The following is a 26,334-nucleotide window of genomic DNA, read 5'->3' on the forward strand; positions in this document are numbered from 1 at the left end:
TTTTTTATGGCCCCGTTCCGTTTGAATTCAATTGAGCGCTTACCTGGGTAGGTGTGGTTTCAGCTAGAAGGTGTGGTTTCAGCTAGAAGTCTTCAGCTAGAAGAAACTTGAGGCTCGCAAAACAATCTAAAAATCTACCCCGTAGACGTGATTTGTTACATTATATTACATTATTACATTATTGCCATTTGGCAGACGCTCTTATCCAGAGCGACGTACAACAAAGTGCATACCCATAACCAGGGGTAAGTGCGCTGAAAGACCCTAGAGCTAGAGGGAAGTCCAATTTCAATTGCTACCCGTACAACAAAGATAAGGACCAGGGCCTATTTTTTTTTTTTTTTTTTTTTGTCAACAAATAAACAAACAACAACGCAAAAGTGACCAAACTTAACTATCCAAATACTGCCTACCTAGCCAACTAAAAATACCGAAACACTACGTAAATCACAAAGACAACAATTAAGGTTCACAGAGAGGTAGGGAGGGATGGGGAGAGGTGCTGCTTGAAGAGGTGCGTCTTCAGTTTGCGCTTGAAGGTGGGGAGAGATTCTACAGTTCTGACCTCAACGGGGAGTTCGTTCCACCACCGTGGAGCCAGAACAGACAGTAGTCGTGAGCGTGAGGTGGAGGTTCGGAGAGGGGGAGGTGATTGGTTTACATGACATTACAGTCATTTAGCAGACACTCTAATCCAGAGCGACGTACAATAAAGTGCAAATAATAAAATAAGAACCAGGGACACGTGAATGGTTGGCATTTATATAGCGCCTTTATCGAAATTGTACAATTGATGCTTCTCATTCACAAACACACTCACGATCCCGCCCTGGGTGTGTCAAATTGTCCCTGAGCAAGACTAACATCCAATTGCTGGTTGGTGTCTCGCCATTGGTGCGGACCGGCAACCCTCCGACTGTCAGACTCCGACTGCCAGACGACTGCTTTTATCTCCTGAGCCAATGTAAAAGTACAGTTCCTAGAGTGATTGATAGAGAGAGACATTGATAAAACTTGAACCCTGCATCAACTTTCCAAGTAGGCTAGCATACCACGGTTTTACACTCAAATCTGCAGGACAGTCCACACAGTTTACAATACTATTTAAAATGCGATGCTATTATGAACCCATATCCTTATTTGTAACAACATACCCTATTCATAGCAACAATTTAAACGTGATTAGCTAGATTAAAGAAACAGTCGATCGTTTGGGAACCCAAATTAGCATCCTACAGCGTCCACCTTTCTATGAATAGCCGGCAGATTTAGCCTACGCTAACGATCTACGTTGAACTGCACTGCAGTCAAAGACCTAAGCATTTCAGTAGGCTTTGAACAAGGCAATGTCATTTTACTCTTGAAGAGACATAATGGCTTGGGTTTCATAACGTTGTCTTCGCTTCCTGCTATGTCTTGTATCATTCCCAACATTATTCCTTGACGAAACTAGAGGGCAGCAGAGCATTTGTCACACACAAAAAAACATTGTAGCATGGCAGAACCGATTAACATGCTAGCTATTTATATTATGTTCTGATTAATATTTCCATCGCTACAGTCTTCCTTCTTCGATGTTTGAAATACAGGTTATTGTAAGAGAAATACAATTGCATCTTTTACGCAGCCCCCTCCCCCCAGAGGCAGCTGAGTTGCTATCTCCAGCTGCTCCGTCACTCCCAGGACAGAGGGCGGCCATGTTGTTGGATGGGTTGTTGCAAGTTTAGAAGGGAAGGAAGTAGCTGGAGGAGCTGGGAGAGTTTGCAGGCAGTTGTACGTCCTTTATCATGTAGCTACGTTAAGTACCGATTTTGTTCACTTGCCGTTTTGTTTACCCTTTTTTATTTTATTATTTTAATATAGCGTTTGTCCTTCTGACACTGTAAATTGTTTAGTTTTTTTGTTGTTGCTTGAGTGTTGTGTTATTCCTCGAACTCGATAATCACTGTCACGGTACTCGCCGTGGTGCGTTGGATATGTCGAGATGGGAGAAACTGTGATTTCAAGTTTGAAATAACAACAGTGGCTAACAAGACCGGCCAGTTAGCTGCTGAGGTTCTCTTCGGAAGCAAAGTGTTACTCTGGGCAGAAATACAGAGGGACGTATGTAACAAAGGAGGGAAGATTTCACAACGGTAAGATTATTATAATGGGAAAACGACAGACATTCGGAATGTAGGCCTTCAGGCTGTGTGTGTGTGTGTGTGTGTGTGTGTGTGTGTGTGTGTGTGTGTGTGTGTGTGTGTGTTGTGTCTGTCTCCTTCTCTCTCTATGTATGCGCGCGCGCGCGTGTGTCTGTGCATGCGTGCGTCTATGTCTGTGTGTGTGTGTGTGTGTGTGTGTGTGTGTGTGTGTGTGTGTGTGTGTGTGTGTGTGTGTGTGTGTGTTGGCCGGTGTTCCGTGATTATCGCCATTGATAAACTGCTAACATTGTCTTATATCGCTGCAATATAACGGTAATTTACATATTTTGTCGATGCTGTGCACCTATTTGAGTTTATTATTTTTAAAATTCATTTTGGATTTACGGCCGCCTCCAGTCTGTCTGTGTTGTAATTAATGAACACGTTCGTTAACCACTAACGTTAGCTAGCCACGTACGGACGCTCCTGTATGTTACCGCCTCTGTAAACAACAGTTTCATTTCAGTCTTGTGATACAAACTCGAAAGCCGTCGTTCACGGACAAAGTAGCAAGCTCCTAGTTACGCCAGAGCCTCAGCCTATTTCAAAGTGTGTTTCAAAATGTAATCTGCTTTATGGCCCCAGATTATTATAATGGCAATAGGACAGAAGAAACAGTCTGAATGTAGGCCTTCCAGCGGCGTGTGTGTGTGTGTGTGTGAGAGAGAGGGAGAGGGAGAGGGAGAGGGGGGGGCATCTATGATGAGCTAATATTTTTTTAATGCACATGTTCCTTTTCCTTTACACAGAGTCTGTAAACAGTCTCTCTCTCTCTCTCTCTCTCTCTCTCTCTCTCTCTCTCTCTCTCTCTCTCTCTCTCTCTCTCTCTCTCTCTCTCTCTCTCTCTCTCTCTCTCTCCATCTCACTCTCACTCTCACTCTCTCTCACTCACTATCTGGCCAGTCTTGTCCTCAGGATATGACTCAATGCAGGTAGCCTAATGCTGTTGGAATCTGACCCTGCCATGTTTGTCTTGTAGTCTTGTCATTATTATACAAATTAGTGTGTTGGCATTGAGGCAGCATTTCCTTAGTTGCAGCAGTGAATGCTTGAAGTGAACAGCTGCAAATGGTGCACACCTGACAAATTGCTGCAGCTGCACAGACAAATAATGAGCTACTTGGATAAATCTACAGTGAACCTCAAAAAACACACAGTTCGAAAGATTTGCTGTTGTATGCATCTCATTCAGTGTACTGTTAATATTCCAGTGGCAGTTTTCTTCAGATGCCTAACATTTGCCATAAGTACCGTTCTGCAACGTCAGTTTTGAGCGCTGACAGACTTGTGCAGTTGTGATTTGTTCAGTTATTTATCTGGATCTTGTCAGTGGGCAAATGGATGCAAAAACTAGTTTCTCTTTTTTTACGGCAAGAACTGTAACCAAAGACATTTGCTCAATAAATGTCCAAGCAGTGCTCTGCACATGAGAAGGCTGGGTCTGAGTAAAAACTGGGGATGGAGGCTTGCAGTTTTGAGTGCCAGATTAGCCTATTTCTTCTCAAAACCTTCATGTTGGGCAGGGGTCTCAAACTCCAGTCCTTGAGGGCTGCAGTCTCAACTGGGTTTTGTAGTTTCTTTTCAGTCCAATTTAGGCACACAATTTGCCTAACAGGGTGTGCAGCGTTAGCTAATCCCTGATGTAGGGGAATCTGTATGGCTTGTGTTTTTGTGCAATTTTTGCACATTTCCTTTTTCATATTGGCTGGAGTCATCCGCTTTGCCAGGATGTCCCCGGGATGCATTCTGAACCATTGGCACTGATGAGCTATTCATAAAATTTATGGTATGATCATGTTTCCAGATAAGATTGTGTGCTATAAAGCATTCAGCAGAGTTCAGAGTGTCATGTGCCTACATCCTGTGACCCTGCAGTGACATTGTAGATGGTAGTATTTGTAAGGAGTTCAATGTGGGCAGCAAGTCGTATGGGTACTGGAATTATTTTGCTTTTGATAATTCACAGCAATTGGTCTTTTCGCTACCAATGTGGTTTGAGACGCCTGACTACTGCAGGAGTGGCTTGTGTAGAACCCTTGTCGTGCATTTGTTTTGGGGTAGAGGGTCGGTAATACCAGCAGTGCAATGCTAAAAAATGACCAGGATGCTTGTGTATTCAACAAGCTTCCCAAGCCGCATTCTGCCTCATTGCAGGTGCATTTCTCCTGAGCTGTGGGCTTCTGGGTCACTGAAGCAGAGAAGAGTGATTTTGCCTCGCAGTTCTGCATTAACTTCTCTTACTCAAATTTTAGGTGCTTAAGCATCAGTCAGCCTGCAAATAAGTGCGCACATTTGCAGTATGAAAACGATTTGGCTAGTTGTGTGGATTAATGAAACTCGTGTAGTTCTCGCTGTCTCGTGCATGGAGAACGAGCGCTGCCTCCTGTGGGGGGGAGCGGGGATGCTCGCGTGGATGTGGAGCGCCTCAGCGATTCACCAGAAATGTGGAGAATTTCCCCGTGTCTGTAACCAGCACGACCGGATCACCAGAGGCAATGTCGCCGCGTGGGTCCTGGATGTTGTTCTGGGCCCGTTGCAGCCGGCCGCAGTGGGGAGCGCTGGGTGTCTGCGCATCGCGGCTGGCCTTGTGCTGAAATGACACTGCCGCGGCTGTGCAGAAGCAGCTAATCCCCCTCATGGACATCCTGCAGGGAGAATGCAGGCGGCCCTGTCTGCTGGCGCTGGGCCATACCCAGGCAGCCAATGGTTTTAACACCATCCCTGGCTGTGACTGACTGACTTTAACCCGTTATGGACTGAGGCGCCCGATAGAAAAGCCGTAGAAAGGCCTGGGAATCACAATGCATTTCAACGGTAACGTGTCTTGAAAGGCAGGCATATGATCAAGTACAACGCTGGCGTCACTTCCATGCGTTAAGGGAGATGTAACACGCAGGTCACATCCGCCCATAAGGGGTTAACAGTGCATCCACCTGCAGCCTTCCTGGTGCTGTCATCCAAATGGGCCGTGTCTTGATGGAGATGCACTGGAGTTTTTACGTTTGAGAGTAGAATGTTCCCAAAGAAAAATAAGCATTGCTTTCCCACGCCTGGGCCCACTTGGGATTTTGACTGCAACAAAACAAGCCAGGGGACATTTCCGCTAATCACGCAAAAAGATTAGAATGTCGTCCACGCTGTGTCCGTAGTCTTGTTTTCTGTGAACACAGAGTCAGTGTAAAATGCCTGTGGCGGTATCATCATTTTACAGTGGCTAAAGGAACTAGTTAAAAGGAATTTCGCTTGGGAGAATGATACTGCACTTGCAATAAACGGTTTTGTTTGAATGTTTTATAGATCCCTGGTCAGCGGTAATGATGGGTTCCAGCCCCTTGGCGTGTGGTTGAGGAAGCAGCGGAGGTGCTCCTTTGCTAGCACATCCAGTGTGGCGTCTGCAGCACCCCTGAGCCCTCACAGGATTCTGTTTATACAGCACATTACTGTTTAGGCCCTCCAGTCTCCCACTGGGATTTAAGTCAAGTCCAAACAATGCCTCCAAATTCAGTGCCCTACTCTATGAAATCAAGATAAGGCTGTGCTCCATGTCAAAGAGCAGAACTTTTTGTAGACGGGCTGTAGAATGTGTGTGTGATGAGTCATTCTCTTTGACTGCCAGCACGTTTCTTCTCTGGTCCCCTTTCCGCTCAGAATAATGAGCACAAAAGCTGAGGGAGCCAGACATTTCACACTTCAAATCCTGTATTTAGATTTGATTTCTTTTGTAATTCATGCAGCCCTTGATACTGATTATAAAGTGGTGATGTTATGATGCAGAGGCTTCCCATGCCCTGATGCAGAGTAGCCCTTTTGTGGGCTGAAGCAGAGGTGGGGCGCCACATGCATCTGTTTGTGTTTAAAGTGCGGTGCATCGGCCGCCTCTCACTTGAGCTATGAGAAGCCTGTGTCCATGGCGATGGTAGTATCCTCCTGTTTGGTTGAGCTGTGCCAGGACTTGGACCGTTCCTGAGGCCTTCAAACTCCAGTCCCTAAGATCCCCAAATGTCCATGCTCTATGCCAATGTGAGGGAGGACTGGGGTCTAGAGACACCCCTAATATCCGATTCCTCTCCACATGAGGCAGATAGCATTTCTTCTGTTTTATCAATGCCTGTTTCTGTAGAGACCAGACCCCAAGCTGTCCTTGCCTCTCTGTGATTTTGGATAGCTTTGAACTAGGTCACAGGCGTGACGTTGTACGCTGGTAGGCCTACTGGGGCGGCTTGAGTACTAGCATGCAAACAGAAAACGGAGGCGTATGTAAACCCATTATCCTTCAGTTCATGCTCCGCCAGTCCTTTTGTGTTATGTTCATGTTCTAGTGTCCTGGCACCCTTTGTGCCTTTCAGCCAGATTGTAACATAAAAGTGGTTTTATTTATTTGTTCTTTTCTTTACCTGAAAGTGTGCTGGCAGTGTGGTAATCGTGCTGCAGTGTTATTGAGATGCGGGGTTTGGGCCAGCTAGGGCTCGACCCTGATCTTCAGCTATCTCATTTCAAAGTGGGCCCTGTTTGTCTCTCTCGCTCGAGCTGTTGTGGGATTTGTGAGGGGGAAAGCATAGAGCGCTCATTGAGGGGGCCGTTCTGGGCGCGCTCAATGCGAGCATTCATCGGCGGGGAAGCCTGCCTTCAGTTGTCGTCTCTGGCATTCCTGCCGCTGAAGGGTGTAGCAGGTGGCCTGGCGCTCGACGCCTGCGGAAGGAAGCCCCGTTCAGGGGAGAGAGCGCTCGGTAACTAACGCCGCCACGCTAATGAAGCCGTCTCCCACCCCAGGGCTCCACGCTGCCCCCGTTTTAGGAGCGTTTTCTCCCGATGACTGATGAACGCTAACTGGAAAAATCGTTTAGGAGCACATCTACTAATTGAGGTGATGCGTTCCTGTGCTCCTACATTGCATGTGTGTTCCCTGGAGATAATGTTAGGGTAGATCCCGGCACCCGCTTCCCCCTGCCCCTGTTACATACGTATTCCCATGCTTGCTGTGTTCACGGTTGTTGAAAGGAAATTAGTTTGCGCAGATTGACTCCACAGTTAGACTAGTTTGGTTTTTTGTATTTCTGCCGGCGGCGCTTAAGCTGTGAGAATATTTTCTTTGAAGAAGGCAGCTGGAGCTAAAGGTCTTCCCTTCCACTTTATTTATCTCTAAATGAAGTGGTGCATTATTTATGTTGAAGTGAGTCTTTTATCTTAGGCCTAAACTATTACTGTCAGGTCAGATTCTACAATCAGTAGTGTAGCCCTGCCACCCCTGAGCCTCCATCTATAAGGGTTTGAGATTGGGCCAGCCTGGAGCAAATTTAGGGTAAACTGAGATTGAATCTAGGGGCGGTGACAAAGGAATGTGACCTCTCAGTACTGGTTAGAATGACCACAAGGCCATAAATTGACAACAGGAGATTGTTGTAGTTTAGGGTGGGAATTTGGTTCTTTTCACACTAATGGTTGGGGGAGGGGTTCATCCAATGGCTATTTTTGCCTGTTTCTCTCCTCTAGTTTGTCTTGTGTTCCTGGCTCCCTGTGTTTCTGGACTAGGATTTCAAAAATCCTGTTGACATCTCCTTGAGGTGGAACCCGTTCTGCAGACCTTTGCATTTGTTCATGAGTGTTCTGAATTCAGCAGCTTTCCAGTGCAGTGCATATATGGTGTTGCATGTTTTTAACACCATAATAAAATCATCTCATGTTTTATTATTGAATTTCTTCAACAGGGATGGGAGTTATTTCCAGCTAGTTTCAGAGTTATTTTTTTAGATGTACTGTAAAGGCCCAAATGTACTTCACTGTTGACTGTTGTGGTTGGAGCCATAGGCTAACTGATGGACTCCTCATAAGACTTTTTCACTGAAAGAACCTCACTCTCACTGGCAAATGTGACTTAAGCTTCCAGTGGACCGCAACTTGAAGTCTTAATGTGAACTAGCTTGTTCATTTGACTGGCATGCATACACACACATCATAAACACTGGCAAATCAGGACAAAATGTGATTAATTTTGATTAGTCATAGCTGTCAATCACATTGGAGGAGACAAAAAGAATCATCCTGTTTATTCAGGTGTGGAATTTTGGTAGCTAAATGGCTCAGGAAATGGTGCCCAAAAGCACGGGGAGCTTTTGGCATTGACTGATGCTACGCCATTATGCAGTGCACTAGCCCAGCCTCTGGCTACTTTGTGACTAAGATGGAAGCAGATAAGATATAGGGCTCCATTTTCCCGGTTGGTGGTAGCCTGACGGTAAACGCGGTCGTGAGTGTTCCCAGGCCCGTGTGCAGAATGTGACTGTGTTGCCCACGCGGTGCTTTTGGACCGCTGAGTAGAAACCGCACCTCTCTGCCACCAGCCTGGGGCTTTTCGTGACGCGTGTGTGGAATTTTCTGCCGAGCACAGAGGGAGGGATTCTTGGGTTTCTGAAAGAAAACGTGCGGCTGCTAGTCATTCAGAGTTCACTGCATCGCTGGGTTTTTTTTAGAGTAGGGTAACGGATTACTCCAGATGTTCCCAGCGTACGCAGAGGGCGGGATGGATTGGCTCTGGTGTCCCGTTTGGGTTTTTGTGCTGTATTAGCATTACGGATGTGGGGGTCAGCAGTACAGTGAGCAGTTACTTCCCCAGCTGATGAAAAGCAGTTTCCCCTTTGACTCACCGGGCCTCGACGAGCGGGTCGTTCCTGTCCCTCTGTACTCTCGTCGGTTTGAGACTGGCATGCATGTAGCGAGGGCGGTGTGTATGCGTATGCGCCCCCCTGAGGCTACCGGTACCCATTAGTCCCGCCTGATGATCTCGGCTTGTGTGTCTGTACGTCCACCACACGCATGGGAAGTGCTGCATGGTACTGTTCCCCTGTCCTGGGTGGGATGGAGGGCAGGTGTCGGGGGCTCAGAGGAACAGCAGGCCACACGATCTGTCCCACTGCTGCCTGCCAGAGACCACACAATTCCACATTCACCCCCAAACCCCCCCCCCCCTTCTCACACCAGCTGATGAGATAAGGGCCACGTCCACTGGGATGAGCCAGGCTGGATCATGTGCCAGCTGTGCCCCCCAGCACAGACACACACAGACACTGCATGCACGCACACATGGACACTACACACACAGGCGCCCACACAGCAGAAGTCTGGGCCTGCTTTCAGATTCCCCTGAACATGGGCGGGCCGACAGGGCGTTTCCCTCATCTGAACTCGTGGCCTCAGGCCGGTGACCCCAGAAGGCAGGGCAGTGGAGACCTTTTCATGAACTCCTGCACTGCCCTCACTTTCAAAGCATTTCACCAATAAAGCAAAATGTCGAAATGTTTTATACTACTCTAGGTGTGATCCCAACACCCTCCGCCTCACTCAATATTCTATGTATTATGACTGTATTTGGGTCATATGTTGTTGCTGTGTGTGCGCACAAAGCATTCTGGTTTTTGCCGGTTTTGCAATGTTTTTCGTATTTGCCTCTTCAGATCCAGAGTCAAACATTACATTACGTTATTGCCATTTGGCAGATGCTCTTATTCAGAGCGACGTACAACCAAGTGCCAAGTGAATACCCATAACCAGGAACAAGTGTGCTGAAAGACCCTAGAGGGAAGTACAATTTCAAGTGCTGCAACAAAGATAAGGACTTGAGCCTATTTCATTAATCTGACAATCGATTCTATCTAAAACCGTTTTTCTACAGCACAACACAATGGAACACTAAGCATCTTACATAGCCAAGCAAAATTGTTATCCTAGTGAACAAGTTATGATACAAGTAATGACACACTATTGAGAACTGAAAAAGAGATTACAGGGAGGTAGGGAGGGACAGGGAGAGGTGCAGTTTGAAGAGGTGTGTCTTCAGTCTGTGCTTGAAGGTGGTCAGAGTCTCTGCTGTTCTGACCTCTATGGGGAGGTTGTTCCTCCACTGTGGAGCCAGCACAGACAGTAGTCGTGAGTGACCGGGATGTGGGAGTGTGCCAGGCGTCCGGCAGTGGCTGAATGAAGAGGTCTGACAGGCGTGTACGGTCTGATCTTTTGGGGATAAGCTAGGGCTGACCCCTTAACTGCTTGGAAAGCTAACGCCAGTGTTTTGAAATGACTGGATGAGTTGGAAGGGTCTGAAGGCAAATGCCGGAAGGCCAGCCAAGAGTAGTCCAGTAGGGACAGAATCATCGCCTGGACCAGGAGCTGGGTTGAGTAGGGGGGTGAGTGGGGCGGATTCTCTTGATCTCCAGATTCTCAAGGAAGATTCTGTATGACCGGGTCACCGCCGTGATGTTCTCAGAGAGAGACAGTCTGTTGTCCATCACCACTCTGAGGTTCCTTGCACAGGGTGTTGCTTTCACCGGGTAGTCCCTACGGAAATGGAGAAATCAAGAAGGGGAGAGGTTAGAGCAGGAATGATGATCATTTCAGTTTTAACTTGGGATGGTGGTTGTCTATCCAGCATGTCACTCAAATAAGTAGAAATGGGGGCTGAAACCTGTGTGTCAGATGTTGAGAAGGAGAATAAGGTGTCATCAGCATAGCAGTGGTAAGACAGACCATGAGCAGTAATAACGGGGCCAAGGGATTTAGTGTAAAGGGAGAAAAGAAGCAGGCCCAGGACTGTGCTCTGGGGAACATAGGGGCCAAGGTGTTGATACTGTACCTGTCCAGGCAACCTGGAAGGAGTGACCAGAGAGGTAGGACTCGATCCAGTTCAGGGCTGTGCCACAGAAACATGTTGCTGACAGGAGTGTGGTCGCTTTCGAGTGGCTTGGTCTGAAGCCAAACTGGTGGGGGTCTAGCAGTGGTTCTGGGAAAAGAAAGAATAGAGTTAGAAGCAGCTCATTCAATTGTTTTTTTTTTTTAATAAAAAAGGAAGAAGAGATACCAGACGGTAGTCTGTAATCTTCTCATAGAGGAAAACTGCAAAGTCATCACTGGTGAAGGTGGACTGAGGTGGAGGAGGAGGAGGTGTGCTGGGGAGAGAGGAAAAAATTAAGAGTAGTCGCCAAGGGTTAGAAGTGGAGTTAAGAATTTTCACCTTGGTAGCGGTGACCAGAGAAGAGAATGCCCTCAGGAGAGACTGGTAGGTTGAGAGGTCCTGGATGGGTCTCTGGATTTCCCCCACTTCCTCTCAGATGTGTGAAGATGGGCCCTGTAGGTACGTAGGGTGTCGGACATCCAAGAACTGGGAGGAGATGTCCGAGGTGGCCTTGGGACAGGGGGACAGAGAGATTCAACGGCAGAGGAGAGAGATGAAAGCAGGGTGGGAAACACAGCATTCTATCAGTGAACCCTCTTTCAGCCCATCAGTCAGGATCACAGAAAGAGACGATTATGCAGAAACCCAAGGCTATATTTTGGCATGGGTTTGTATTCAGCACAAAGGCCGAAGCATGATTCATTCAACCATAGACAGCTCCAGTACAGTAGTGTGGCATCTCGAAAACACTGCATTCAGTGTTTCCCAGCCTTGCACAAACTCTTTATCTTTTATATTTGGAAAGTTGTCTTTTATGAAAATGGCAGTGCAATTGCCAAGCCAGGATACAGAGAGCAAAATGCATTGAGCTCCATATTATATTAATGGTTTTTTTATAAACGAGTGATTGAAAGGGGAGAGACAGACTGGTGGCTCTTGCTGGTTAATGCAATCTCCATTATGGACTTATGCAGTCGTAGCATCATACCAAATGAACTGATGCTGGGGGGTCCATTGAAGCTAGAGAGAAGATGAATCCAAACAACATCCTGCAGGGTCTGCTTCTTAAGCTTTTAATATCACAGTTCCAAGATTCTCATTTACCGAGAGGCTTACAAGTCAAATCTGAGCGAGCGGTTTTAAATAACGGCTGTTCGTCCTCCCGCGGTAGCGTTATTAATACGCTGTTTTCTTGTGGGATCGCCTGCAGGGCTTGTGTTCCACGGCCTTCGGTAGGCACGCGAAGGAGGCCGCCAAACCAAAGATTAAAAAAAGAAAGGACGGCTTGTTGGATAACAGGAGGGGGAAAGGGAAGCAGAGCTGTGACTACAAATGACCGTTTCAACCATGCGATCCACGTCAGCGTCTAATCCCGTTTCTTGACATAGCATTACCTGTAGCGCACATCTGCAGCAACATTGATACGGTTTGTATGCCGAGTGAATGTGCAACAGGTCTTGCAGTGCTGTACTTAATTAACATTTAACATGACAAATACCATTCTTAATTAGCATTTAGCTGTTGAGTTGGTTGTGTGGATATTAGATGTTGAGTTACAGTTAAGAGTGGTATTTTATGATGGTGGTAATGAGAAGGTGAGTGCGGATATAGAGCAGGAGGCCTAATTAAAATCCAGTCCAGCCCGGTCTGTTTCTGCGTTGCCGTGTTGATTCAGTGCTAATGGGCTGTGAACTGATTGTCTCACAGCGAATGCGAATGTGGCCTCTACGGACGTTATTGCTGTTGTGCATTTAAAGTCACTCTCTCCACCCCCCAAAAACACACATTTCCTCTGAATGTAGGCCTTCTTTATGAATAAAGTATTTCAGAATTAAACCCAGTAATCAGGACTAAGGTCGGGTTTTTATATAAAATCGAACTAGGTCTTCTCATTGTGTTACCAGCCTAGCACTATTTGAACTAGACACTGCATTTAAGCAGGAGCATAACAGTAATTGCTAGTATAGCATCCTCCATTTTGTATCCGTTCATGTTGTGTTTGATCTCTATTTGATGGCCAGGCTGACTGATTGTATCTGATGCAGATACTGCAGGTATATGTGTTGACTGACCATCGCCACTGTGCCAATGATTATTTACCATGTTTGGCTTTCTCTTGCCTTACTGTGTGGATTAGGATGTAGTAAAGCCTGTAAACAATCGGACATTGCAAAAACGGATTTTTCTTCTTTTTTTCTTCAAGGAAAACCTTTAAGCCGCTTTAGATTTAGTGTGCTTGTGTATTGAGCCTTGTAACGGCTTCTGTGTAGGGCTAAATGATAATCCATTGATACTTGGTGCTATGACGCCAAATTATGCTTATTTGCTGACCTATCAACATCAAAAGATAGGGCTGATTCTTTCATTTTTTTATCCTCTGAAGGATCTCACGTGGCCTCTAAAGTTTGCAGGTGTGGTTCAGCATCTGATGTGATTTGAGCAAAGAGACTAAGGGAAGCCGATACGCACACTGATGATTATTGTTACTGCGCTCCGAATGTTTCTCGATGATTATCATTGTGGTTTATTGCCCAGCCCTACTCCAGTACCAGCCATTAGGCTAGTTCTAATGTGATGCCTCCATCGATACCAGATCATACAGTCTATGGTTTTACTGCAGAAAGTAGCCTATCGATTATAACTTGGCATTTAAATGAGGCCCTTAGATTTTTATGTTTTCCTCATATTGCCAATGCATGTTGCAACAGTTTCAAGGCACAGATTAAGCCTCGTCCAAGATGGAGATTCTCCATATAAAACTCCATTTAGTCCAGGACTAAGGTTAATCTGTGTCCTGTGAAACTGGCCCATTGTGTGTTTGACTGACTGTGTTCCTGCTTCCCTGCATGGGTTATGCACTGCAGTGGGCAGTTCCCACTTTACTGCCCGTTCTGTGCGCTCCTAAGTGTCACCGCTGTCATGACGCAGCCTACGTTTGTGAATTCTGTGTTAGTGGCCCAGTCAGTCACTGTGAATAAAAGCGGAGTTAGCTGAGAACGGTATCGCAGTGACTGATCGGTTGGCCTGACGCGGTGGGTGTTCTGCTTGTTCCCTTCCCCGGTGGACATGGAAAGACATGTCCGTCCTCCTCTGGAAATGCAGAGGTTGGCGTCTGCTGCATTCCAGACATACCGACCTGCACTAGGCTGTTCTTTCATGTGCCACTTGGTTACAGATAGTCGTGCAGTGCAGTGCAGTGCAGAACTTTACTGAGGTAGAGCAGCCTACCCATTGTTTTGCACTGGTGGTTTGTGGGTAGGATTGGCCTGTGTTTTTTGTATGCATTCTCTCTCACATCAGGGAGAGTACTGGTATTGTTAGCGCTTCCCTGTATTCTCAACCCGAGCTGCAGAATTCATTGAAGGCCAGAACAAGCTTCCACGTGGCAATGCACATTAGTCACCCCTAGGGAAGGGAACTTTCTGAGGAAAATGTCGATAGTCCATTAATGAACACCAGATATGTAGATGAGATGTATATTTCTGTCTTTGCAGCTTCTTTTTATTTATATTTTCAGTTGCTGTAAGAAAACAATTAAGAATAGAAAGTACAACATAATCAATTCAAGACTAGTCTTATGACTGAATCAATGATTCTGTACAGCGTGTACGCACGGGCTGTAATTCAAGATGGATACAGGCATTTTTACTCCTGCTCCCTGTCTGTACAGGTCGTGATTAGTGCAGGCTCAGGTAGAATGTTGTGGGGGAGGTGTGTGTTGTCTGTGTGCCGCTGTGTCTGTGGGAGACTCTGTAATGAGGCTCCCCTGTGGGTGTGCGTGTGTGGGAGGTGTGTGTGTGTGGCATGCTCTGTAGTGAGGCTCACCTGTCTCTCTGTGTGTGTGTGTGTGTGTGTGTGTGTGTGTAGGAGGCTCTGTAGTGAAGCTACCCTGTGTGTGTGTGTGTGTGTGTGTGTGTGTGTGTGTGTGTGTGTGTGTGCATGTGCATGTGCGTGTGTGTGTGTGTGTAGCAGGCTCGGTAGTGAAGCTACCCTGTATATATATGTGTGTGTGTGTGTGTGTGTGTGCGTGTGTGTGTAGGAGGCTCTGTAGTGAAGCTACCCTGTGTGTGCGTGCGTGCGTGCGTGCGTGCGTGCGTGTGTTGGAAGGCTTTGTATTGAAGCTACCCCGTGTGTGTGTGTATATGTGTACAGGTGTGTGTGGGACGGTCTGTAGTGACATTGCCCTCAGGCCATGTCTGTCTCTGGGGAGGTGGTGACCTAGTGGGCTGTTTGCCTGCAGTGCGGTCTCCCAGACCCAGGGGAGTCTGCTCGCCCCAGAGATTTAAGGCAAAGATCCCGTCACACTATACGTCACGCCAAACCCTTTCACAAGCCACCGACTCGCTGCCCTGCGTGTGTCTGTGCTCCTGCTCGAGTCTCCTGCCACATACTGTGTTTATCGGGACCCGTGGGCCAGGCTGACTTTCCGCATCCAATGCTAAATGCTCACTGGCATTACTCTTGTCCCCATGGGGCATTTTCATTCTTCTTTCTTTTGGTCGCCCCTCGACCAGTTATTCCCCCGGCGTGACTTCACCGGCGCAGTGTCACTGGCGCGACATGGCGACTGAGCTCCCGCAGGCTTGGTTTGTGTTGCCTAATGCGCTCATGTTTAGGGGCGTAACGCAGTCTGGCTGTGCTGCGTGAGTCATCGCATTGTGTTCCTGCCCTCGGGCTGCCGAATACAGAGCCCCGTATTTAACCGTCCCAATTTAAATACCTGCCAGCGCCGTTCGCTGCTGGCGTTTAAGTGCCTTTACTGTAACCGCCTCTAATGCGTCCACCGCTGTTACTGTGACAGAGGAGGTCCTTGTCCTCCTTCCCCGCTACAGGATTTACGTGCACCGTAAAGCCAGTGTCAGCTTTTTAATGATGAGACTTTATCCATCTTGTACGGCCATTGTTTCCCACACAGCTTAATGGTGCAATATTAAAGTGGATTAGACCGCTTAAAGGCCGCTCCTGCTCCTGTGCCAGTTGGGACCATGCGCTTGAAGCTGTTGGCAGCTTTAATTAATTAACAGTCCAGCTAAAGATAGGAGCGCTTCTACAGCAATGGATGGAAATGTTCTGCCTCCAAGCCTATTCCGCCGTGTGTTTGTGGGCTGATCAGATGACGGAACAGTTGCAGGACCGGTTTTTCTTCTCTGATTTAACGTGTGGTTTGAATAGCAAAGCGGGTATCAACTGCTGTCATATTTTATAAGTGTTCTCAAGCAAAGCCCCCCCACCCACCCCATTTTGTTCTGTTCACTCTTATGATGAACTATTTTCAGTCCCTCCCTACTTCCAGACTAAAGACTTCACTGAGGTAGAGGTTTAGAAGTTGGGATTTCTTTTGTTGCATTGGAACCATGACATTTTTAAAGAATACTGTCTGTATCTAGCCTTTGAAATTTGTGTTTGTATGAGTTGAAGAGTGTTGTTATTGTTCAGCTAGGCTATATAAAGTTTGGACAGCTGATATCTTGGTTTTACTATGATGTTGGTAGCTTTGTTTTCCCAGATCGTCAGTTCGTCGTCTTGCTGTCTGTGCATCAAAGGCTGCTGTTTAACACACCGCAGATTGTACTCGGCAAAAGGTTGGGTAAAAAGTGGCTGCTTCAGTCATTTAAAGCAATGAAACCTCTTCCCATACATGACATAAAAGCTTTTACTCATATTTATGGTCGATTTCATAGTTGATTAGTAGTAGGTTAAGTTTCTTGACATGGAGTTATTCGAGAAAATGTAAAAAATGTTGTATCCATGTGGAATAGATTTGAATGGGGCGTGGGGAGAGCACGAGCAGGTGCGATGGCTGCATACCTTTGACCCTGCACCGGCTTCCCTGCGTTCCCTCAGCGTGCTCTCGTGAAGACCGAGAGCCGTGATGTCAGAGATCAGAGGCCTGTGCGGGGAGCGTGATTCACCCCGGGGTTAATGAATGGCCGTAATCTAAACGCGATGTTCGGCGCTTTGCTCTCTGGTGTGTTTGTCATCTGGGAGCGGCTCCGCACCTGATCCGGGATGTGGAGGAACGTTCTGGAACATCCCGTGTGTGTAATGGTGCCGAGCCTACGGTATGCGCATGTACCACGCATACCTGGGTCCAGTTTCACGCTGGCGGGAGGAATGTACGCAGAGGTTAACGTCTCCAGCAGCTGTCCCGGGATGTCTGCGGGACTTCTCGACACCCGACATCAAAAACATGAGAACAGCTGCGGGCCGGCACGTCTGCTACTCGGAAACAGCCGGAAGGATTGGATATCGCCCCCTTCTTCGGTTTTTGGATCGCAGAGGTTTTTTGTGTGTGTGTGTGTGTGTTGGCCTAGCTGAAGACGCAGTGGCCTTTTGTGAGCTGGATAAAACCTGGGAGGACAGAGACTTCAGGCCCAGCCAGGTCATAGTGCCCCAGTTCATTTGTGTACAACACAACTAATCCCCTGTGTCAGCTTCTGGTACCATCAACACTTTTTTGCTTCGGGACACATTTTTAATAGCCTCTTCAGCAGAGAACTTCACAAGCAGCCTCTGCTGAAGAAACGGTCTGATATTGTGTTGTTTACTTTTGTTTTGTTTGTTCAGCATTTATTCCCAAGTAAACCTCTGCTGATGTAATGCGTTGATTATAATGAAATTGCCCTGCTTATTTCAGAGTTTATCAGGCCACTTTAATTTGAATTGCCTGCGGCCTCCCGGCCCATATCACACTCCATCTATCAGCAGGCCTATTTAATTAATTGGTGTAAAAGGAAATGGCCGCTCATGCTCACGAGTCGGTGTGGAACGGTTAGCCCTCGAGGCTCGTGTCATAATCGGGCGCTCATCTTCGCTGGGGAAATGCGGCACCCCTGTTAGGCTCCGCAAAGAGAGCTATGCTATGAGAGCAGAGATGCTGAGGGCAGAGCAGTATTCTGACAGCTTTACGGAGTGCCAGGGGAAGAAACACAGTGTGTAGCTAGGGGCACAAGGGCAGCTCAGTCAATCATTCTTTTGAAGAAAGCAGAAGTAGTTGGTGTGGTATGTCTCCCGCTCCCTCCCTGTAGCCTGTAGTGTAATCTCTGTTGCAGTCATGAAGTCTGAAGTCTGCTCTTGCTTTCTCTTCCCCCCGCACGGTCCCCACAATGCACCTCCTCCTCCTCCTCACATGGTTCCCCCTGTGTTCAGCTGTTGGGTAGGCCCTGTGAGGAAAGTTCTCTGGGCTGGGAGGTTATTGTGGTTATACTGAGATCCCTCTCTGCTCACTCATAATTAAACAGTAAACTAAGGTTTAGCAGTTTCTGTTGCTTCCTGCTTTAGCTTGTTGGCTCCCTGCAGGATCTCAGAGGAACGTTTTCATCGGGCTGTTTACTCGTGGATTCTTCAATCCTGTATCACGAAGCATCTATCAGCAGTCTCACTGAAGTGTCTCTGAGGCTCTCTCATTGGTACCTCACTTTGTCTTGCTCATTGTTGAAAAATTATAAATAAGTTAAATTTGTTTAAAGTTGTTTATCACTGCCATGTTAATGTAATGGCCTGGTAGCTGAGATCATAATGTTCCTGCTCTGTGTAATGCCAGCAGAGCAGGTGTGAGGGAGCAGAGGGTGAGTCTTGGCCCGGCTGCTGCTCTCACCGCTGTTCATGCGCTCACACAGCTGTGGGGCTCCAGGTACCCTCGTGTGCCAGCTGTCCTCAGGCTCTCCATCTGCTCTTCTCCGGGCTGCGCCCACAGGCCGGCTTTCTACACAAAACTTCAGTCCACAATGCTTCTGATTGGCTAGAAGTGTGAGTGACCCTTCTCATTGGCTAGAAGTGTGAGTGACCCTTCTCATTGGCTAGAAGTGTGGGTGACCCTTCTCATTGGCTAGAAGTGTGGGTGACCTTTCTCACTGGCTAGAAGTGAGTGACCCTGGGTGTCACTCGGCATCTGTTTGAGTGAAGGCTTGTCGCTGGGTCCTTCTCTTGGCAGATTATCGTACTGTGGGTGAATAACCCCGTGGAGACACCAGGCTGGTACAGGCTGAAGGTTCTTATCGATGAAGCACTGGCTCTTCCAGAGGAGAGGTGTCCCGTTGGGATACATCTGTGACCTCAATATCGCAGCAGCCGGAAAGGCATATCCCTTTCATTTTATTCTGCTGCCCGAACACACGCTTCAGTAACCGCACAAACACTTCTGTCCGTTCAAACAGTTGGGCCTTGATGCAGAATGGTGGCTCGAGTTCTGCTCCGAATCCCACCGATGACGATGAACTAAAGAACCTTTGAGGAACCTTCGCCTCCCAGGCCTTTGGATGCCGTAGACTGCCTCGCTGAAAGCGGTGCGGCGGACCCTGGGTTCGGTACATGTTTGTTTTGAAACAAGTCTCCCTGCAGGCTATCAAAGGGCCTTTGTTTTGATGTCCCCATTCCTGTGGAGAGCGAGTGTAAGCCGGTGCTCCCTCCCGGCAGTGTTCCGGGCGGGTCTGTATGAACGGTCTGCGCTCATTATTCACGTGACGGGGCTTTCACCCGGGCGGCCGTCACCCGCGCGCGTTTCCTGATGACGTGTTTATCCGACGGGGAGGAGCGCCTCCCCAGCTGTGCACCTGGGAAAGGTCAGGAGCCGTCAGAGTGACAGCCGTGACCTTCTCCACGCTCTGCGCTGCTCTGCGCAGCTGTCAGCCCGCGAGGGAAGGGGAAACGAAGCACGGCGGCCCCCATCATCCATCTTAAACGCCTCTGAAGACCTCCCCCTTAACTTCCTGCATCAGAACCCTCCCACCGATGGCTCGTTAAGGGAAAAAGTGGGACTTTTCGCTTTTTAGCCCACCGTGTGTAGAGCAGCGTCAACAAAACAAGTCCTACAGAAGCTTCTGGATCAAGCAAAACAACCTACATTCTTTGGAAACTGGCATTCTTCGGCAGTTGCAAAGCCCCTTTTATTCGCTCGTATCTGATTTACTTTGTGTGGGTGTTTTCTGCTGTACTTACACAGGTGTACGTGCCCAGCACCGCACACATACTTCTCTACAGTATGGCTCCACAGTCCACAGACACACACGTACATGTGTCGTTGTGAAACCGGAAGCTGTCGGATGTATCTACATGTAAAAGGCGTGTTTAGTGTTGCGGTGTTGATTATGCTCACACACTGCCTGTGGAGTGTTGCTGGGTTGCATGTGCCACATTAATGCAGAACTTTATTAATCTCTGAGGAGTAACAGTTCTGCTGTAGCACCCGGCACTGAGTGACTGTGGAGGCATATATTTGAAATATACTTTGATAGAAGGGAAGTAATTTTCTTTGCGCTGGAGGATTAGCACTGCTGTTCTGATGAATATAAATTCTAAAAGTTTACCTTCAGAGTAATTAATGCATTTTTGTCCATTTAGGGGTGGAAATGAGTAGGCTATAAAAATTGAATTGGTCTCATGGCTGTCAGATCCAGTGGATGAAGTTGGCTACAATGGGGACTTTAAAATGGTACAATGGATAATCTCTCAGGTAGCAATAAAAAATAATTGGAAATATGCCTGCGTTATGATTGAACTCATTTGCAGAAAATATTACCTTTATGATTACGAAGTTGAAAGATGTGGGTTTTGAAGTGGCCTAGCTCAAGAACATTTTCCCCATCTAGTACAGCCAACCAGGAACATGTAACTCTACCCTTTGAATTTGATTTTATATTTCAATGGGAGTGTCTTGCCATCTAGATTTGACTTGAATCCTGATTTGGAGTTGCCCAATTTTTCCTATAAACCTCTGGATGGCCAGGAAGACGAGTGCAGTGTATCTTTAGTTGTGCAGACTTCCAGAGCACCACTGCATAGTTCCTTTCAAACCCACTGTTTTTCTGTGATTCTATCCTGGTCGACTTGAACTGCCATCTTGGCCAATGTATGTGATGTACAAGGATAGAAACCGTTTTCATGGTTGGCCTAAATTAACTGAGTGCAGTGAAATCTAATACTGTCATTACTGTGAGACTGTGTCTGTGTGTGTGTGTGATTACTGTGAGTCTGTGTCTGTGTGTCTGTGTGTGTCTGTGTGTGTGTGTGTCTGTGTGTGTGTGTGTGTGTGTGTGATTACTGTGAGTGTGTGTCTGTGTGTGTCTGTGTGTGTCTGTGTGTGTGTGTGTGTGTGTGTGTGTGTGTGATTACTGTGGATTAGGCAGGGTGACATCATGATCCACACTATATCTGTCTCTGTTTGCATTGTGTGGGACTACACCATTTCAGATAAAATGTAGTTGAACAGGGGCATTTTTTTGGTGAATCTGGCCCAGCTTCATACAGTCTCTTTGTAATTTCTCCCTTCTCTTTGTGTTCGTAATGTGTTCATAATGAGCGCTTATCTTTGCAGCAAGGGGGGGAATTACAAGATGTCTGGGGTTTGTGCTGTTTTAAGTAGGCCAGGATGTCTCTGTGATGTCATGATGCTGACCTTGAGGAATGAGTGCCTGAGGCCCCCTCCCTCCTCATTTTACATGACCGGCCGCTCCCCTCCCTAACTCAGCACGCCGTTTCCACTTCATACGAGCTGCACTTTCGCAGTCAGATGTGGCCGGCACACGGGCCAACTGCTTTATGTCATAGAAAGCCTGGTCCTCAGCCCTGTTATTCATTTATTTCTTCCATTTTCTTTTTCTTTTTTCTTTTTTCCCCTTTTTCACAAATTGTGCTCATTCATCATGCATTGATAGGTTTTCTGGTTAACTGTTTGTTTTAGTTTTACAGGAAATAGGCTCAGTGATTTAGTGTCTTTTAGGAAACATTGTATTTCTTTCTTCCTTTCAAAATGACAGCATTTTTAGATGTTTTGACGATGTACATTTATTTTACACCATTACCATAGAATAGAACATTTTAAATTGTCCTGTTCAGTGCTCAGTCCATCCGATGGTTTCAGTTCTCTAGCTTCATGTGCAGAAGCATACCTGTGCTGTAGACACTCGTTCGTGTTGCTATCAGTATCTAGGCCAAGTTCGCGGTTGTCTCCATGGAGGAATTCCTAAGTGTTATGTTGGGGTGTTCTGAACTGGTGTGGAATCTCAACAATGCAAATGCAGATCATGCCATAGCTGTGGTCTATGGTTTCGTGTATTTCACCAAAGAGCTTCAAACATTGACGATAAGGCAGGCAGGCTGTGAGTACACTACGCTCTGAATTAATCCAGCAGAACAAAGCGGCATTTGTGTTCCCCCACAATATAAAATTATTCCTTGTGAAGTGATGCATGTGGCAGTTTGAATTTAAATGTCTTGAATTGTGTTTCTCTTCTCGTCACTGAAAGTGTACACGCTGTATATCCGCTGGGCAGAGCGAGTGAAATCCCTGAGGTGTAGAGAGGCGGGGAACGCACAGCGAATGTGGGTGTCTTCAGAGCGAGTGAGCCCGGCGCGGACTGTCACAGTGACAGCGCAGCCTCTGCATTTTAAGCGCTGTGGACCTGAGCTCCGGTTTATTCGCGTCACTACAAGAGACGTTTCTCTGAAAGTGCCAAAGCGGCACTGCTGTTGGAAAAGGAAGTTGGGAAAAGAAACATTTGTTCTACATGCCACAGCGTTGGCCAGCAGTCAGCTCTGCGTCAGCACATCCATCTTACCTGGTCTCAATCCTTCAGACTGTGTGGACACCCAGGGAATGAGCCTGACATACTGTACTAACACACGCAAAACCAGTAATATCACCAGTGATTGGTGCTGACATTTTTCTTGCACCAATCGTTGTCTGGGTTATTGGTTTTGCGTGTGCTGAAAGGATTCGCACGTGCTAATGGTCGTAATAAATCAGACCCGCGGCGTACAGAAACCTTTTTATTGGATATTGACCTTGTTTTTGCATTGTGTCCCCTCCCTTGCAGCTGTGACTATGGGTTGCATCAAGAGCAAAGAGGGCAAAGGCCCCGCCATGAAGTACAGGCCCGAGAACGCCGCGGCAGACTCGGTCAGCGCGCACGTGGGACACTACGGCCCCGACCCCACGCAGCTCAACCAGTCCCCCACGCCCAAGGGCCCGGCCAACAGCTACAACAGCCATTCCATCACCCCCTTCGGAGGCTCGTCCATCATGACCCCCTTCGGAGGGGCCTCCTCCTCCTTCTCCGCCGCCGTTTCCAGCCCCTTCCCCGGAGGCGTGACGGGTGAGTCGCACTACACCTCTCCTGGGTGTTTGTGTGTTTGATATGACGCTAACCGACCTGACAGGGGGAATGCTGATGTGCTATTACGCCATAACTGATAATGCATGCTTTTTATGCAGCAATAACCCAGAGGCACTGCTGAATCAGGGGTTAAATAGGCCTTGTAGCACAATATTCAAAATGGCGTGCAAGTACAAACACTGTAAGAGATGGCAGCGAAAATGGTAGGAGGAAAAATTAAGGCAAATGTAGGGCAAGGCTGACTAAAATAGGTCAAGAGAAATCCACAAATTTTGGGCACATGTTTGTGGTTTATCTGATTTCCTAAGTTGTCTCAATAGTCCAAGCCCAGAGTACAAGCCCATATGGACTGCTCTGTACTTTCCCTACAGTGACACGCTGTTCATTTTTCGCCATCTTAAGCGAGACCCAAGTCAGAAAAGGTAGTCCTTTTAGAAAGGAGCTTCTACTGTGGTAGGTAATAGTTTATATGTTTCCGACTTCAACCTGGAGCCAGACCAACATCCGAGTACCTTGCAGATAGGCTATATATGGAAGGGCCTGCAACAAAAGGATGAGTCACTGGCTCCAGCCTCCCCCCTGGCATCGGCCACATCCAGGGCTGCTGTTTGATGTGCTGCAGTGAGCGGGCGGAATACAGATCCATATTGATCTGCCTTTGCTTGTCCCCTGTGATTCTCCGTGTAGCCCGAGTCCTTTAAATAGACGCAGAGGCCGCAGAGCGCGTGTGTCTCACGCTCCGTGTGCGAATGACGCAACGGCCGTGCGTCTGTCTGTCTCACCGCCGGGCGTTCTCCCGCGCCGAGCACAGCGCCCGTTTGAAACGAGCCGCAGAAGAGCGCTGCTCCGTGTGGCGTTAGCGCCTGGCCGATTTCTGCTCCTCTCTGATCGAGCGGACCAGGTCCTCATCGCTACAGCAACCCGCGGCTGATTGATCCACACTGACCGTCAGTGTGAGCCCCCGGTTCAGTCCCGTCATTAAGCTCATCGTATCACAGCGGTGGCGTTTCACTGGAGCCGGCTGGGCGCGGACCGCGTGTTGCTCATGTGTATTTTACAGGGTTGGGGAGGACAGCTTGGTCGCTGTCTCGTGGTGTGTCATGCTCAAGGAAGTTGCGTTCGTGTCTCCAGACCAAACGTGTCTCAGTCGGAGAGATCCATCTCGCCTCTCAGGATGAAGAGCTCTGTCCCCCTTAAGGATAGGACACTTGGCTTGGGTCCTGCAGAGTGGTCGTTTGACATGCTATCATCTCCGATAAGCTCTCAGACTGTTCGTCTAATTCAATCATTTATCATCCTTTGAGCTTATCAGTGACATTGTGTGATGGGCACTATAGCCCACTGATGATTTTAAAGGTGCATACTGAAGGCCTTGTCAATGTCCTTTAATGAGGACCAAGATGCCCCCCTCCCTCTACCTTGTGTGTTTTTATGAGATGAAAGCTGCAATTCAACCCCATTCTTTCCTGGATTACTCCCTCTGGGAACTGTTTAAGTCCGTGCCTGGGCATTCGGTTTCTTTTGCAGATAAACAGATTAGTGTTCAGTGTCAGATGTTGAACCTCCTTTGTGGACCAATAAGTCATCAGCAATAGCAGTGCTGTAAGATAAAAGAAGCCATTATTCCAGAAGGCTCTGCAGTGGATGCGTGTAGCCGTTCAGACCTCTACGGGCCTTTGCCAGATTTGTTTTACAAGCTTGCGTTCTGCATAATCCTTATTTTGATTTCCCATGGAAATTTTCTCCAGAGCAGCGCAGTTCTGTGTATATGTCCTTACAGTCTGAGCGCGACGTATGAATATGAACTCTCCCCAGCCTCTCTGCTGATCACTTAACAGTTATGACATTTTTATTTCCATCTCGCCAGTAAATAAGACATAAGGAAATCAGTCATTCTGTCTCCAACCAGCAAACAGTCGTGTTTGTAGCAGTTCTCCAGAGTTATGTTCCATTCTAACAGTAGCTCAGTCTTCTCTGTGATACATTTTTCAAGCTCTGCTGCTTCAGATGTAATAGTTTATTTAGTTCTTGCCTTCCCAGAGGTATGTTTCCGTGTTTTATGATTGAGTGCCAGCGCCTGGTATTTCTTTGTTGATGTTCTACAAAAATCGAATTGGATTCTGTTCATGGCCCCAAAGGGTGTTAAAAAATAATAAAGCTGTAGTTGTTCATGAAGGGGTAATGAAATTCATTTTAAGTCTCTGGATCCCTTAAAACCAGATCTATAATACTGAGTATCCATAGTGATGGATGACGATGCACATATGCCCTGGCTGATCGCTTAAATCCAGCAGATTGAGATTATTGTGTGCACCGGGATTAATAAATCGTTGAAGTCATATCACAGTGTAATGCCCTAAAGATCCGGTTAATCCCCTGTTATATCATAGTATCGGGTCGTCTTTGGTGGTAGTGTGGTATAATCGTTATGGTACTGGGCTTTGTAACCCAAAAAAAGGTGCATGTTGAATTCCCACTTAGGACGCTGCCATTGTATCCTTGGGCAAGGTTCAGTATATATCCGGCTTTCGCTGTGTGAAAATGATTAACGTTGTGTATGTCGCTCTGCTAAATGGCAGTAATGCGATGTAATGTCTGTGGAGCCGGGCTAATTTTACTGCAGCGTTTCTGCAGTATTCCTGTCATGAAGCCCAACTATAGGTCATTTTCCAAAGCTCCTCCCCCCTGTACCCGCAGACATCCTTTCATTACCGCTAATGACAGGCCCTGGAAAATCGATCTGTGCGTCGGCCGAATTCACCCCGTTGTTGCAGGCCGGTTCCCTGCTTGCTCCAGAGGCCTGAGGCCTAATCACAGACTACAGCATTCGTCTGCACACGCTCCCTGCTGTCCTGCCCACCACACTTCTCATAAAGCACGTTTCTGCATTTCACAGGGCTATAGTGTGTGTTCAGTGCTGGGTTTGACATCATCTGGTCAACTCAGGACTCGACATGAAGGTCACTGCTCCATCCTACACTTATCCCTTCACCCCATATGACCAGACTGCTCTTATCTGTAGAACACTTGCTTTCTTTGTCCCCCCCTCTGCAAGACCGTTGCTGGACTTTGGCCATACAAATGTAGTGTATGTTTGGCTGACTTCTAGTTATCAGTGGTTTTGGTTATTTGACAAAGCCCATGGTGTTTGGTTGTGATTGAGCTTGATTAAAGTGAGTGGCTAGTAAGGTCAAGGGTGGGTTGGTGTGGTGCTGTCTGTCAGAAGCAGTTGATTTGACTCTGTCTTCCTTACCAATTTCCAAATCTTGTCTTTTTATTAATTTGGCATTAGAATATCATTACAATTTTTGTTGTCTATTGTCCAAATCTTTATCGTGGAGAAATATGTTGCTATGGCTTTTTTACATTATGGAGTCAG

The 26,334-nt window shown here is 47.3% G+C and overlaps 1 protein-coding gene across 2 annotated transcripts in view; it reads left to right on the forward strand.

The window, feature by feature from the left end:
- The first annotated feature begins 1,716 nt into the window (after positions 1 to 1,716).
- Positions 1,717 to 26,334, forward strand: part of LOC133126139 (tyrosine-protein kinase yes) — a 40,624-nt gene continuing 16,006 nt past the window's right edge. The window contains exons 1-2 of one of the 2 annotated variants that reach the window (XM_061237989.1): positions 1,717 to 2,135; positions 22,656 to 22,934. In XM_061237989.1, coding sequence (XP_061093973.1) covers positions 22,664 to 22,934 — 271 coding nt within the window. In that variant the 5' untranslated portion in view covers positions 1,717 to 2,135; positions 22,656 to 22,663. Of the gene's footprint in view, positions 2,136 to 2,362; positions 2,457 to 22,655; positions 22,935 to 26,334 lie in introns of those variants that run through there. The other variant, XM_061237990.1, reaches the window with a different exon arrangement.

This window comes from Conger conger, chromosome 4 (genome assembly GCF_963514075.1).
Source record: "Conger conger chromosome 4, fConCon1.1, whole genome shotgun sequence".
Lineage (NCBI taxonomy): Eukaryota > Metazoa > Chordata > Actinopteri > Anguilliformes > Congridae > Conger > Conger conger.